This window comes from Pleurodeles waltl, chromosome 7, assembly GCF_031143425.1.
Source record: "Pleurodeles waltl isolate 20211129_DDA chromosome 7, aPleWal1.hap1.20221129, whole genome shotgun sequence".
NCBI classification, from domain to species: Eukaryota; Metazoa; Chordata; class Amphibia; order Caudata; family Salamandridae; genus Pleurodeles; species Pleurodeles waltl.
The window spans coordinates 1,526,853,005-1,526,869,879 of record NC_090446.1 but is presented as its reverse complement, the minus strand read 5'-3'; the positions used below and the strand labels follow the sequence as shown (position 1 = coordinate 1,526,869,879).

Here is a 16,875-nt window from a genome sequence, read left to right as displayed (position 1 = left end):
CCGCTCCATCTGGCCCCAGTGACACGCGGTGTGGCCTTGGGCAGGTCACTGTCAGCGATCCCTGCCATCAGCTGCCACCACTCACAGGTTAAAGCCCCCTGCGGGCCCCAGGGGATGTGGCTTTATGAGGCCAGAAGTAGTGCCCCCCTCCTGCTGCCCCCACGCAGGCTGTGGGGAGTGGGCTGGGGCAGTTAGTGGGATGTCCAGCCGCCCCCTTTAGTGCAGGGAAGACGTGGAAACATCTCAGAAGATAACGTGGCCCCTTCATGACTCACGTGACCCATGTCCCCTGCACACCCCCGACCCCTCCCCCAACCCATCCACCTTGGACAAGGTGAGCGCTGAGGCAGAGCAGGTGTGGTGCGCGGGGGCGGGGCTGCTGCTCATTGGTCCATAGCCCATGGGTGTGTGGGGGGCTATTCTAGAGTCCAAGGCCAGCAGAAGCTTGCTCTGGCTGCTCATTGGTTCATGGGCCACCGAGGGGCGGGCCCGAGCTCCGCATTGGTCCGGGTGGCTCTTGAGGAGGAAGGCTCTGCATGGGGTATCTCAGAGGCTCAGTCAGCCCTGGCAGATGCCCTGGGATGCTGCTGGCGCCTGTGTGACCTGGAGGGCAGAGGCGAGCCTTCCTGCTGGAAGGAGAGGAGAGACGGTGTCCCCAGCCATCCTGCCCCCGCTCTGCCTCCTCCATCACCTCTCACTGGGGCTCTTCCGCTCAGCATCACTCCTCCTCCTCCATCCTTTGTCCCCTGTTGCCACGGGAACCTCCACCCCGGGGACCGAAGGGATTTTCTGCTGAAGGGCTTGTCAAGTTGGCGGCAGCCGCTTTCCAGTCAACAAGATGGGGGTAGGTACCCATGGGCTGCGCTCACCCTTCGCAACCTGCACCCTCCCCCCCCCCCCCTCCCACATACACAATCCTTCACCCCCGCCGTGCTAGCGGTCCCTCGGGTCTGCAGGTCTGGGAGACCTTTAATTTGCATTTTAATGTGAATCCTGAACGACAGTATTTGAGGACAGCAGAAAATGAGGGCACGCTGATGCACCGGGGAGGAGAGGGTTAACCTGGTGGAGCAGAGACCATCTGAATCAGAGGGATATGGGGAAGGAAAGGGGGTTATGGGGGAGATGGATGGATGAAGGAATGAATGAATTTACATAGCATACATACATGTCTAGGGATTACAGCACATAGTCAGTGGGGGCTTCCACCAGCAGCACAGCTCTGTGTTGCCACGCACTAACCCTCAGGTGGCAAAGGTGTGCACTCACCCAGCAGCTGACGGGTTTGAACCCTTACATGGGTGATTCAGCTATTCATCTTTAAGAGGTCGGTACGAAGGAGGTTGGTGGTGCTTGTTACCGTTGTGAACCATCACGGTGATATATTGTACGAGGAGGTTGATGAAGGGGGTGTCAGTGGCACGTGTTACTGTGTTGAACCATCAGGGTGATATATTGTTCAGTGCGTGCTGGTGACCGGGGCGTCAGTGGCACAAGGTGTTAGTGACACGTGGTGATATATTTTACGATGGGTGTGGATGACGTGGGTGTCAGTGGCACATGTTACAGTTGCGAACTATCACGGTGATACATTGTACGATGGATGTGGCTGACGCAGCTGTCAGTGGCACGTGTTACCATGGTGAACCATCATGGTGATATATTGTATGATGGTGTGGATGACGTAGGTGCCAGTAGCACGTGTTACAGTGGTGAGCCGTCATGGGCTTACATTGTATGACGGATGTGGATGACGTGGATGTTAGTGGCACGTGTTACAATGGTGAACCATCATGGTGATATATTGTACGAGGAGGTTGATGAAGGGAATGTCAGTGGCACGTGGTACTGTGGTGAACCATCGTGGTGATATATTGTACAATGGATGTTGGTGACAGGCGTGTTAGTGGCACGTGTTACTGTGGTAAACCATCATGGTGAGATATTGTACGATGGATGTTGATGACATGGGTGTCAGTGGCACGTGTTACCATGGTGAACCATCATGGTGATATATTGTATGATGGTTGTGGATGACGTGGGTGTTAGTGGCACGTGTTACCAGGGTGAACCATCAAGGTGATATATTGTATGATGGTTGTGGATGACATGGGTGTCAGTGGCACGTGTTACCATGGTGAACCATCATGGTGATATATTGTATGATGGTTGTGGATGACGTAGGTGTCAGTGGCACGTGTTACAGTTGTGAACCGTCATGGTGACACATTGTACTACGGATGTGGATGTTAGTGGCACGTGTTACTATAGCGAACCATCACGAGGATATATTGTATGAGGTTAGTGGCAGAGGTGTTAGTGGCACGTGTTACCAGGGTGAACCATCACGGTGATATATTTTACAATGGGTGTTGGTCACAGGGGTGCCAGTGGCACATGGTGTTAGTGGCACGTGCTGATACATTGTACGATGTTTGTGGATGACGTGGGTGTTAGTGGCACGTGTTACCAGGGTGAACCATCACGGTGATGTATGATGGATTTGGATGGCGTGGGTGTTAGTGGCACGTGTTACCATGGTGAACCATCACGGTGATGTGTGATGGATGTGGATGGCGTGGGTGTTAGTGGCACGTGTTACCATGGTGAACCATCACGGAGATATATTGTACGAGGAGGTTGATGAAGGGGGTGTCAGTGCCCCTTGATACTGTGGTGAACCATCATGGTGATACATTTTACGATGTGTGTGGATGACGTGGGTGTCAGTGGCACGCTTTACCATGGTGAACCATCACGGTGATGTATGATGGATGTGGATGGCGTGGGTGTTAGTGGCACGTGTTACCATGGTGAACCATCACGGTGATGTGTGATGGATGTGGATGGCGTGGGTGTTAGTGGCACGTGTTACCATGGTGAACCATCACGGAGATATATTGTACGAGGAGGTTGATGAAGGGGGTGTCAGTGCCCCTTGATACTGTGGTGAACCATCATGGTGATACATTTTACGATGTGTGTGGATGACGTGGGTGTCAGTGGCACGCTTTACCATGGTGAACCATCATGGTGGTATATTTCTGTTTGAAAGACCAGTCCCCGATGCAAGTGATCGGTAATTTGAGATCGACCCAGCGCCTCTAGTTTCAGGGTCATCGATTAGTGGTTTGATTGGTGGGTCTGAGGTCATAAAGTCGAGGTTGGTAAAAGGTAGATCACTCAAACATGATGACGTATTTAGTCGTGTATATCCCAACTGACGTGGAAGTACGAGCTGATCACCCGGTAGAGGGCAGACAAGGGCACTGCCTTCCAGGCGCTAGACCACCCCATGCCAAAGATTAAAAAAATGAAAGCCAGTGAAGTGCAGGGCGCGCTGGTACTGTCCTAGCGTCTTTGGTCATATTACCGGCGGCGAGAGGGTTAGCAGGGGAGCATTATGAAATTACATCCTTTAAACACATACACCAGACACGAAGGCCGTTCCTTCTCTCCGTTCAGAGCACTTGGACTATGGCTACCAGGAATGTACTTTCACTGGTCCTCGCTGGGGAGGAAAGTGGGGGTGGTATGTCTACAAGAAGAACCTTGTGGGGGCCACTGATGGGCTCGAATTGCTGTACCTATTGGTGGGAGCCCAGGAGAGGGCGACAAGGGGGTGGGGAGGGTATATGGGATGCGGGGTCGAGGCGTTCAGTGCTCCCTCTCCAGAGGACGTGGGATGCATGTTTCAAGCAGTGCTTAATTTGTAAATAAAAACGTGCCGGTGCCTAAAGCCCTCCTATTAAACACGCGGCTGCTGCATTTAAATCTGTGAGCGCTGAATACTGAGGCAGCGTAATCCCGCAGCCACTCGGGCCTCTATAATCCATTTACAGCCGCTTCATGCCCCCTCAGCTCACTCTTGCAGCTTTCTGCTTTATTCCATTGTGTCGCTTTAACGTTTTTCTCTTCCCCCGTCTTTACCATACGTGTCTTTTGCTCGCAGAAAATGCTTGAGGGAGAAGAATAAGTGCCGGCCCTCAGAAACAAGTGCCGGTGCCCCGTACCGGAAACCACCGGCTCAAACTAAGCACTGAAGAAAATACTCAGTCACGTGTCTATCGTTAAATGACCCGCCGCAGACACCGTACATATGTGTCCGTGTGTGAATGGATCTTATCTGTCACTAAACCCTGACAAAGGGGGCACTTAGAACCGCGAAGGCACGAAGCCCCTCAGCCGTGTGATGGCACACTGCCCATGACTGCCCGAACTTTGTGCACCAGATAAAATGATGTGATATTTTAAATTCGTGACCCACAATCTTGTACACCTGGATAAGGAAATAGGAAAGCTTGGGGGAAAGGGTAGATGGCAAGGCAGCTAAAACAATGGGTGTTTCCATGATATATCGTGATATTATTTGAATGTGTTTGCAACAGGTTGCATCAAGTGATATGAAACACTGACACTCTTCCGGTGTAGTGAAGTCACCACTGGGAGCACAAATCAGTGCATTTCGACTTCAGCATGCCTTGGGTCGGATTTAGACCAAAAATAGCCCCCCAAAGTGAAAAGTAACCCACATCGGCGAATTACAACCTTTTCTGAAGCATCGACATTTTAGTATGTATGAGGGGGAAAGTTTTAGGAGAACTTGTGGTAAGGAAAGCCTTGTATTCCTCCTACGCAGTGCTTTAACTGGAAATAGAAAAGTGCAGGTACTCACTTCCCAGAGTACCTGCTTCCTCCTGAGAAGTGTCAGTACTCTCCCATTAAATGTATTGCAGCCGTGCCTAGGAGAGCAGGTACTCACCCCTTCAAACTACAGAAGTGCATGTACTCGGGGTTCAGATTTATGGAAAGTGACGCTACTCCTGCAGAGAACATAGGGCCCCATTCTAAAGAATTGAAGCCCTCTTTTAGTGCCGGCTCTTGAGCAGGCGTTAAAAGTGCCGTAAAAAATGGCGAAAGGAAATCTCATAGACTTCCTTCCGCCATTTTCCCGGTCCCCTAACGGGCGAACGCCCCCTTTGCATACGTTATGCCTGGCGCAGGCATAATGTAGTGCGAAGGGTTCCAGAGTGGCGCAACGCATGCATTGCTCAACTCTGTAAATACAGAGCGGGGATTTTGGCCTCGTTGGGCCACATTAACGTAAAAAATAATTACATTAATGTGGCGCAAGGTGGCGCTAGGGGCCCATAAATATGCCCCTCAGTGCCGGACAGTACCTGCTCATTTAAAGCACTGGCTCTGTGGCCATTAACACTGGTCAGGACGCTCATCTTGAGGTCCATGAATCTCCAGTACCCCGTGTCCCCTTCGTATGTCTGCACCCCCTCCTTTCTATTGGGCCATAGTCCATATATACCCAGGGGAGGCAAGAAATAACGAGACAAAGCTTTGTGTACAAAGTTGATCATTGTTGAAAAAGTGTTTGGAAAGCAGACGGGGCTGCTGGGTGAAATCCACATTGCTTGGTGTTTTTGTCGCTCCTTACCAGCTCTGATTCAGTAGGTATGTGTCAGTGAGAAGCGGTGCCTGGAACAGTGTTTTACTGTTTAAAATTTGTTCATAGATATGTCGCGTACTAAATGGTACTTGATAGAAAAATAGGTTCACAGTGATTCTCTTCCTTTTAATGGCAGAGGGGGTGATGGACATTTATACAGCTGAATTTGTGGGGATGAAATCATCTCCTTTTTAGGGTCGAGCCTGCGTTGCATGCGCTCGCGCATGCGTATCGCAGCGAGACTCTTTTGTATTTAGAAAAGGGCTCGGAGCCCTGTCAACTTCACGTCAGTGTTTTTTATTGGTTCGTGGGCTTCCCTAATAAAATCTGCTTGCTTTCATTAGTCGAAGGCACCCATATATCATGTCTTTTTCGGTGGCAAGCCCTCCTCGAGCGCAGCGACCAAGTACAGAAAACATACGAGGCTCGCTGTTTTCCATCGGGCTCGTGGACTTTTTTTTTCTAATTTACGAGCGCGATCTCGCTTGGCAGAAGTCGAGTGCTTTCCATACTTGATTTCACTTTTTTGGGTTATGTACATAAATGCACTTTTGCCCGATAGGTGAAAAGTCGGGTTAAGAGTTTACAACGCGATCAGCTCTAACATGAGCAAACACGAGACCCGTTGCATTGTAAATGCTTGTTCCACTTGCCAGTGCTTTCCTACGACTGTTTCCCCTCCCTTTCTGCCTTTCTCTCTCTTGCTCTGGTCAAAATCTCCTGGTAAAAAGTAAGCCTTGGTGTCCAAAAATGAGTACTTGTGCCCACCACCACCAGTGACCTGCAGAAATGAATCACTGTGTGCTGATGTAGTGATAAAAGAAAGGGGATGTGTTTGAAGAGGAGAAACGAAGGGCCAGATTTATGAAACGTGGCGCATCAGGTCATGATGCGTCACTTTTCATGCGCCATGTTGCATCCCCCTAATGCCACCATGTGCACACCGTATTTATAATACAGCGCACCCTGGCGCATGTTAGGGAAATATTGTCAAAAATGTTGACCCTAGTTTGGCACTTTCTGGGATTAGCGCCAAACATTTTGACGCTAATCCGGCAAAGTGACAGGAGGCCCATTAAAAACAATTGGAGCCTCATTTTAATGCCTGTCTTATGCAGGCGTTAATAATAAAGCCAAAAATGGCGTAGTGGAATCTCATAGATTCGACTGCGCCATTTTTCTGGGCCTCCTTATGCCGGAACACCCCCCCCTTGCATACATTATGCCTGGCGCAGGCATAATGTGGTACAAGGGTTTATAAAGAGGCGCGATACATACATTGTGCCACTTTGTAAAAATGGCACAGGGTTTTTGCTAACCTAATGCCACAGTAGCATCAGAAAAATGATTCTAATGTGGTGCAAGGCGGCACAAGGGGCTTCTTAAACCTGACCCGAAGTGAGCTAAAGAGATTGGTGCAATAGAGTTAAAAGGCAGAGCGCTGTTGAAAGAGACATGAAAACAAAGGACGGGTGCGTACAATTTCAGTTGTTGGGTAGCGCATTCCACTGAATTTTGTAGCACGATAACTAACAGGTGCTTTTAGTACCATTATCCACTTTTCTCAGAAAGGAATAGATGAGTTGGTACTGTATGGAATTATGCGATTGTGCGGCTGCTGCACTTTTTGCATATCGATATGCCACATTTGCCACATAATCTATCATCTGCTGCATAACCTGCAGGTTAAAAAAAAAAATGTTGTTTCTAGCTCAAATGGTTAAAAACTTACCTAAAACTTACCTAAAATCTTGGTGCGCAGTAGAAGGCCCTTTGCAATGCTTGACTGCTCACCTTTTTGTCGCTTATGTCTACATTTGAGCGTTAAACTTGTACTAATGAGGTGCAACCAATGCCCAGTCACTGTTCACAGTGTAAAAGTGACCAAATTATGAACTAATACTATCATAAGATTTGCAACCACCTTACACCGCATAATTTGCCTTTTGTTGCTGCATAATTTACTCAGCCCTGCAGCATAATTTGGCCCTCTCTTGCCACATAATTCCAGTGGTCCTGGTTGGGACGAAGGCCCACAATCGATACTCCCCAGCAGACAGCACAATAATCACTGTGCCAGTAAACTACAGGCATAAACACTTTCAGTTTCACTGGTTTTGTTTGAAAGGGCTTCATTATTTTTTCAAGGAAGACGCACACGATCAAACATTTATCTCCCTGAAAAATACTAACACTTTCAGTGTCACCCACAGAATGTGCAAGCAGACGCCAATAGGGTTCACAAACCCTGGCTCAGGATGTGCAAACCCACAGACACCCTAGGTCAGAAACCCAAGGGAAGTACAAGTGTACCTCTAGTAGTGTTCACGAGCCCTGGTTCGGGGTCCACAAAGCCACAGAAAGGGCAAGCAAACCTTCCTTGGAGTATGATGAGGTTCCAGAAATCGTACAACTCTTTTCAAGATCAATAAATGGAAAACACACCCACCCACACAAAACATGTGTGTGTACATATATATATGTATATCTCAAAACAAGGCCCTTTTCAGGGTTAGATGGATTCCAGGTTGGCTTGGGTGGTATTTGACCAGTCCAAAGCTGTAATACTGTGCCTGGAGTGGTAAATGGCTTTTGTCATTTTACTGCTCGGCGAGGATGACACTGTGTCAATCCTATGCTTAAAGACTTTTCTGCACAAATGGCAAAATACTTTGTCGCTATCTAGCTCGGCGTGGATTGCACTGTGCTTAAAATCTTTGCTAGATAGGCAAACGTTTGAGGTGAGCAAATCTAGAGTGTCGCTGGTGTTTCAGGGTGCTCCTTACTGGAGCTGCTCTCCACCTAAACTTGGGAACTACCCATAGTTCTCTCTTGTTTTTTGCATTATTATATATATATATATATATAAACACTTAGTCGGCATTGCCTCTCCACTCCTGAAAGTCAGTGGTGCCTGTCAGGTGACGTGCGCCATCGCGTCTTTAAATAAACACTTTCCTTCTACTGTAAGGAAGACAGGCACTCCGAAAGCGAGTATATTTTCACCTTTTATTTTGTCTAAACAGGAACGCGTTTCGGCATGTTACTGCCTTTGTCAACCTGTTCACCTTATCTTAGTTCATCGTTTATATAGTCACATGATCGCAACTTAAAAAAATGTTTACAACCACAATTGCTTATTTTTGTGTGAGAATTTACATCATAATACCACAGAGCTGTGTTGCAATATACCTGATGTCATCATTTTCATTTTTTCCACATCGCAATAATATCTTACGATTCCACTCGCATAAAATTGCCCAAATATCACATAAAGAGGTGAACAGGTATGTAATGGACTAACATTTAAGTCTTAGTACCTACTCACCAATTCTACAGTGTATATTTGTGGACCATCCACACTAGCTTTTGCGCACTTATGTTAGTGTACAATAAACTAACGTAGTCTTACATTAGCTTGCTGTCCATTTATGTAGTGCATATATGTGTATGTGTTTATCTTCCTTTCACTATCTAGCCCAAGTGGGCATTATACAGAACTCCTCCTCTTACCCTTTGGGCACTGAAAAACATAAGTCATTATCTTACACTCGCCAGGTCTGTGATAACTAAATTAACTAAATTAAAAAGAAGATTAAGATTGTGTATTTGATGTTGGATGGGAAAAAGATATGATGCTCATGACTCTGGCTGTTACAGCACTGTATACCAGTATTAGGCATGTAGATGGGATAAGGTCTGTGGAATATTTCTTGAGAGCTAAGCCTATTAGATTTTATGAACACAGCAAAATGTTGATTAATGTGATGAAATGGTGCTTAAGTCAAAATATTTTTTTCTTCAACAATGAAAGCTTTTAACAGTAATGCGGGTCTGCGATGGGAACCTGATTTGCTCCCAGCTATGCTAATTTGCACATGGGCTGGTGGAAGGTGCAGGTTCTTAACAGCCCACCATTGGATGCCTGGAGTGACCATATTGTGTTGTGGTTGCAGTTTATAGATGACATCTTTGTTATATGGAGAGGAACTGCAGAGAGTGCAATGAAGTTTGTAGACTGTAAAAAAGAGAACGACCTGAACCTACAATTTTCGAGGAATATCAATGAACATGAAATAAAAAATTTAGATGTGAAGGTTACAATTGAAAATGAGAGGTTGGAGACCGCAGTCTATAGAAAGCCCACTGCAGGCAACAGCATATTACACGCGGTTAGCTTTCACTCTAAACCATTTAAGGAAAGCATCCCTTATGGAGAATTACTAAGGGCCAAGAGAATTTGCAGTATGGAGACTGGCTTTGTAGCAGTCAAAAATGATATGCTGACTAGATTAAGAGCGAGAGGCCACACTGACACAACATTGGCCAATGCAAGCAGAAAGGTAGACAGTCCCTCAAGAGAAAGTATTCTTTTCAAGACTGAAATGAAAAAAGAATTCCAACAACAGAGATTCGCAACTACATTTAATAAGGCACATATACAGATAAGAACAATACTAAATAAACATTGGCATCTGTTAAAAAGTGATCCTATCATAGGAGGAGAAACAAGAAAACATCCACAAATTACGTATCGTAGAGGCAAATCTATGCAGTACGTATTAGTGAAGAGTGACGTTAGACAAGGATACAGCAGTAACATTTGGCTCAACCAGAGAGATTTTATTTTTAAATGTACAGGATGCAAGGCATGAAAAAATGGTGAAAACATAAAAGCTGTGGAAGTGGGTGGTAGAACAGTTCACAAAATCAATGGTCATTATAATTGCAAAAGTGAATAAGTGATATATATTCTGAGATGTAGTTGTCGCAAAATTTACATAGGGAGTACAAAGCTGCAAGTTCACAAACGCATTCTACAACATCTGATGATACTTATCCAGTAGCACGTCACATTCATGAGGTACATGATGGGAAACCAGATGATCTCAAATATAGTGTGATAGATGGGATTCCGAAAGATATTAGGGGCTGAGAAACTATTGCGATAGGCCCTACCGGTGACAGGGAATTCCTTCCCTGTCACTGGTAGACGGCTCCCCCACCCCCTCAAGACCCACCTGACTCTCCCCACCCCCCCTAAGCACCCTGTAGGAAAGTACCATCTTGCCTGGCATGTTACCCCCATTTTTACTTGTGTGTCAGTTTGATTTTATCTGTCTCACTGGGATCCTGCTAGCCAGGGCCCCAGTGCTCATAGTTTGGGCCCTGTATGTGTTCTCTGTGTGGTGCCTATCTGTGTCACTGAGGCTCTGCTAACCAGAACCTCAGTGCTTATGTTCTCTCTGGCTTTAAAATTGTCACTGCAGCCTAGTGACCATTTTACCGATTCTGATTGGCACACTGGAACACCCTTCTAATTCCCTAGTATATGGTACCTAGGTACCCAGGGTATTGGGGTTCCAGGACACCCCTATGGGCTGCAGCATTTCTTTTGCCACCCATAGGGAGCTCAGACAATTCTTACACAAGACTGCCACTGCAGCCTGAGTGAAATAACATCCACATTACTTCACAGCCATTTTACACTACAATTAAGTAACTTATAAGTCACCTATATGTCTAACCCTCACTTGGTGAAGGTTAGGTGCAAAGTTACTAAATGTGAGGGCACCCTGGCACTAGCCAAGGTGCCCCCACATTGTTCAGGGCAATTTCCCCAGACTTTGTGAGTGCGGGGACACCATTACATGCGTGCACTACATATAGGTCAATACCTATATGTAGCTTCACAATGGTAACTCGAATATGGCCATGTAACATGTCTAAGATCATGGAATTTTCCGCCCATGCCAAATATGGTATTGGGGTGGCAATCCCATGCATCCCCGGGGCTGCTGCCAACCCACAGACAGGCTTCTGCCCTCCTGGGGTCTGGGCAGCCCAGTCCCAGGAAGGCAGAACAAATGATTTCCTTTGAGAGAGGGTGTTACACCCTTTCCTTTTCGAAATAGGTGTTAAGGGCTGGGAGGAGTAGCCTCCCTCAGCCTCTGGAAATGCTTTGAGGGGCACAGATGGTGCCCTCCTTGCATAAGCCAGTCTACACCAGTTCAGGGATCCCCCAGCCTTTGCTCTGGCGTGAAACTGGATAAAGGAAAGGGGAGTGACCACTCCTTTCTCCATCACCACCCCAGGGGTGGTGCCCAGAGCTCCTCCAGTGTGTCCCAGACCTCTGCCATCTTGAATGCAGAGGCGTAAGGGCACATTGGAGGCCTCTGAGTGGCCAGTGCCAGCAGGTGACGTCAGAGACCCCTTCTGATAGGTGCTTACCTGGTTAGGTGGCCAATCCTCCTCTGAGGGCTACTTAGGGTCTCTCCTGTGGGCTTCTCTTCGGATAATGAATGCAAGAGCTCACCAGAGTTCCTCTGCATCTCCCTCTTCAAATTCTGCCAAGGATCGACCACTGACTGCTCCAGGACGCCTGCAAAACCGCAACAAAGTAGCAAGACGACTACCAGCAACATTGTAGCGCCTCATCCTGCCGGCTTTCTCGACTGTTTCCTGGAGGTGCATGCTCTGAGGGCTGTCTGCCTTCACCCTGCACTGGAAGCCAAGAAGAAATCTCCCGTGGGTCGACGGAATCGTCCCCCTGCTAACGCAGGCACCAAACTTCTGCATCACCGGTCCTCTGGGTCCCCTCTCATCTTGACGAGCATGGTCTCTGGAACACAGGAGCTGGATCCAAGTGACCCCGACAGTCCAGTGGTGTAGGAGGCTGGACTGGCTTGTAGTGAGTACCAAGAGGTACTTGCACCTTGCACCAGGCCCAGTTATCCCTTATTAGTGTATAGGGTGTCTAGCAGCTTAGGCTGATAGATAATGGTAGCTTAGCAGAGCAGCTTAGGCTGAACTAGGAGACGTGTGAAGCTACCACAGTACCACTTAGTGTCATATGCACAATACCATAAGAAAACACAATACACAGTTATACTAAAAATAAAGGTACTTTATTTTTATGACAATATGCCAAAGTATCTTAGAGTGTACCCTCAGTGAGAGGATAGGAAATATACACAAGATATATATACACAATAGCAAAAATATGCAGTATAGTCTTAGAAAACAGTGCAAACAATGTATAGCTACAATAGGATGCAATGGGGAAACATAGGGATAGGGGCAACACAAACCATATACTCCAAAAGTGGAATGCGAACCACGAATGGACCCCAAACCTATGTGACCTTGTAGAGGGTCGCTGGGACTATTGGAAAATAGTGAGAGTTAGAAAAATAACCCTCCCCAAGACCCTGAAAAGTGAGTGCAAATTGCACTAAAGTTCCCCTAAGGACAAAGAAGTCGTGTTAGAGGAATAATGCAGGAAAGACACAAACAAGCAATGCAACAACTGTGGATTTCCAATCTAGGGTACCTGTGGAACAAGGGGACCAAGTCCAAAAGTCACAAGCAAGTCGGAGATGGGCAGATGCCCAGGAAATGCCAGCTGCGGGTGCAAAGAAGCTTCTACTGGACAGAAGAAGCTGAGGTTTCTGCAGGAACGAAAAGGGCTAGAGACTTCCCCTTTGGTGGACGGATCCCTCTCGCCGTGGCGAGTCGTGCAGAAGTGTTTTCTCGCCAAAAGAACGCCAACAAGCCTTGCTAGCTGCAAATCGTGCGGTTAACGTTTTTGGACGCTGCTGAGGCCCAGGAGGGACCAGGAGGTCGCAAATTGGACCAGCTGAGAGAGGGGACGTCGAGCAAGACAAGGAGCCCTCTCTGAAGCTGGTAGCACCCGGAGAAGTGCCAGAAACAGGCACTACAAGGATGCATGAAACAGTGCTCGCCGAAGTTGCACAAAGGAGTCCCACGTCGCCGGAGACCAACTTAGAAAGTCGTGCAATGCAGGTTAGAGTGCCGTGGACCCAGGCTTGGCTGTGCACAAAGGATTTCCGCCGGAAGTGCACAGGGGCCGGAGTAGCTGCAAAGTCGCGGTTCCCAGCAATGCAGCCCAGCGAGGTGAGGCAAGGACTTACCTCCACCAAACTTGGACTGAAGAGTCACTGAACTGTGGGGGTCACTTGGACAGAGTTGCTGGATTCGAGGGACCTCGCTCGTCGTGCTGAGAGGAGACCCAAGGGACCGGTAATGCAGCTTTTTGGTGCCTGCGGTTGCAGGGGGAAGATTCCGTCGACCCACGGGAGATTTCTTCGGAGCTTCTGGTGCAGAGAGGAGGCAGGCTACCCCCACAGCATGCACAAGCAGGAAAACAGTCGAGAAGGCGGCAGGATCAGCGTTACAGAGTTGCAGTAGTCGTCTTTGCTACTATGTTGCAGGTTTGCAGGCTTCCAGCGCGGTCAGCAGTCGATTCCTTATCAGAAGGTGAAGAGAGAGATGCAGAGGAACTCGGATGAGCTCTTGCATTCGTTATCTGAAGTTTCCCCAGAGACAGAGACCCTAAATAGCCAGAAAAGAGGGTTTGGCTACCTAGGAGAGAGGATAGGCTACTAACACCTGAAAGAGCCTATCAGCAGGAGTCTCTGACGTCACCTGGTGGCACTGGCCACTCAGAGCAGTCCAGTGTGCCAGCAGCACCTCTGTTTCCAAGATGGCAGAGGTCTGGAGCACACTGGAGGAGCTCTGGACACCTCCCAGGGGAGGTGCAGGTCAGGGGAGTGGTCACTCCCCTTTCCTTTGTCCAGTTTCGCGCCAGAGCAGGGGCTAAGGGGTCCCTGAACCGGTGTAGACTGGCTTATGCAGAATTGGGCACCTCTGTGCCCAACAAAGCATTTCCAGAGGCTGGGGGAGGCTACTCCTCCCCTGCCTTCACACCATTTTCCAAAGGGAGAGGGTGTCACACCCTCTCTCAGAGGAAGTTCTTTGTTCTGCCATCCTGGGCCAGGCCTGGCTGGACCCCAGGAGGGCAGATGCCTGTCTGAGGGGTTGGCAGCAGCAGCAGCTGCAGTGAAACCCCAGGAAGGGCAGTTTGGCAGTACCAGGGTCTGTGCTACAGACCACTGGGATCATGGGATTGTGCCAACTATGCCAGGATGGCATAGAGGGGGCAATTCCATGATCATAGACATGTTACATGGCCATTTTCGGAGTTGCCATTGTGAAGCTACATATAGGTAGTGACCTATATGTAGTGCACGCGTGTAATGGTGTCCCCGCACTCACAAAGTTCAGTGAATTGGCTCTGAACAATGTGGGGGCACCTTGGCTAGTGCCAGGGTGCCCACACACTAAGTAACTTTGCACCTAACCTTTACCAGGTAAAGGTTAGACATATAGGTGACTTATAAGTTACTTAAGTGCAGTGTAAAATGGCTGTGAAATAACGTGGACGTTATTTCACTCAGGCTGCAGTGGCAGGCCTGTGTAAGAATTGTCAGAGCTCCCTATGGGTGGCAAAAGAAATGCTGCAGCCCATAGGGATCTCCTGGAACCCCAATACCCTGGGTACCTCAGTACCATATACTAGGGAATTATAAGGGTGTTCCAGTAAGCCAATGTAAATTGGTAAAAATGGTCACTAGCCTGTTAGTGACAATTTGGAAAGAAATGAGAGAGCATAACCACTGAGGTTCTGATTAGCAGAGCCTCAGTGAGACAGTTAGTCACTACACAGGTAACACATTCAGGCACACTTATGAGCACTGGGGCCCTGGGTTACCAGGGTCCCAGTGACACATACAACTAAAACAACATATATACAGTGAACAATGGGGGTAACATGCCAGGCAAGATGGTACTTTCCTACAAGTGGTCCTTCTGTCCAAATTTTGTGGAGGTAAGTCCTTGCTTTCCCACGCCAGACAGTAACCCTGTGTACTGCGTGATCTGCAGCTGCTAGGGATTCTGTGCACTTTTGCAAGGGATCCTTTGTACACAGCATAGCCCAGGTCCCCAGCACTCTGTCCTGCATTGCTCAACTCACTGAGTTGACCACCGGATTCGTGGGACCCTCCTTTGTAGTGTTGAGACGACCGCTATGCTCAGATTTCTTGAATGCCTGTTCAAGTGCCTCTGCGGGTGCTGCGTGCTTCTGCATGGTGCCCCCTCTGTCTCCTCCTTCAAGGGGCGACCTCCTGGTCCTTCCTGGGCCCGGGCAGTACCCATTTTCTTCAACTGCAACCTTTGCAGCTAGCAAGGTTTGTTTGTGGTCTTTCTGCATGGAAACAACTCTGCATTCTCCAGCATGCCGTGGGACATCTTCTGTGCAAAGGAGTAGTTCCTGGCATCTTCTGTTGTTGCAGAATCTTCAGCTTCTTCCACCCAGAGGCAGCCATTTTGCACCTTCATCTGGGTTTTAGTGGGCTCCTGCCCCCCTGGACACTTTCGTGACTCTTGGACTTGGTCCCCTTCCTTTGCAGGTCCTCAGGTCCAGGAATCCGTCTTCAGTGCTTTGCAGTCAGTTGTTGTCCTTGCAGAATCTCCTATCACGACTTTAGTGTTTTTCTGGGGAAGTAGGGTAACTTTACTCCTGCTTTTCAGGGTCTTAGGGTGGGGTATCTTGGACACCCTTAGTGTTTTCTTACACTCCCAGCGACCCTCTACACACTACACTAAGCCTGGGGTCCCTAAGTGGTTCGCATTCCACTTTCTTAATATAGGGTTTTTGTTGCCCCTAGGCCTATTGCATCCTATTGTATTCTACAGTGTTTGCACTACTTTTCTAACTGTTTACTTACCTGATTTTTGTTTGTGTGTATATTTTGTGTATTTTACTTACCTCCTAAGGGAGTATATCCTCTGAGATATTTCTGACACATTGTCACTAAAATAAAGTACCTTTATTTTTAGTAACTTTGAGTATTGGGATTCTTATGATACAGTGCTATATGATATAAGTGGTATAGTAGGAGCTTTGCATGTCTCCTAGTTCAGCCTAAGCTGTTCTGCTATAGCTACCTCTATCAGCCTATGCTGCTAGAATACTACTAATCTATAATAAGGGATAAATGGACCTGGCACAAGGTGTAAGTACCATCAGGTACCCACTATAAGCCAGGCCAGCCTCCTACACCCCCCTCCATCCAAACTCACCCCCACGTCACCCCAATACACAAACTCATCCCCCACCCCCTCCGATACAAACACTAACCCCGATTCACAAAATCACACCCCACCTCCTCTGATACACATACTAACCCCCACTCCCGATCCTCACACTCCCCCCACCACCATACACTCACACACCCGCAGACGTGCACCACACATACACCCAATCACTCACAATGGCATACAAACATTCATACACGCATACCTCCAGACATGCTCACATACATTCTTTCACACATTCACACTGACATGCAGACACGCCCTCACGTCACCATTATTACACGCATTCACTCACACGTATACAACCACGGATACACCACAACACACACAGACGTATTCACACACACACACTCACACATTCATGTACACACTCAGACACGCACACACACACAACACCCCAATGCCCAATGGCAGGTCTCAGCCCACCTCACCTTAAGGATCCCCCACGCCCC

At 48.1% G+C, this 16,875-nt stretch overlaps 1 protein-coding gene across 1 annotated transcript in view; it reads left to right on the top strand.

The window, feature by feature from the left end:
* Positions 1–543: 543 nt before the first annotated feature.
* ATP1A3 (ATPase Na+/K+ transporting subunit alpha 3) overlaps positions 544–16,875 on the top strand; it is a 300,833-nt gene continuing 284,501 nt past the window's right edge. Inside the window, exon 1 of the mRNA XM_069201375.1 lies at positions 544–844. Within this exon, the coding sequence (XP_069057476.1) occupies positions 839–844 (6 nt within the window). The 5' untranslated portion in view covers positions 544–838. The remainder of the gene's footprint in view (positions 845–16,875) is intronic.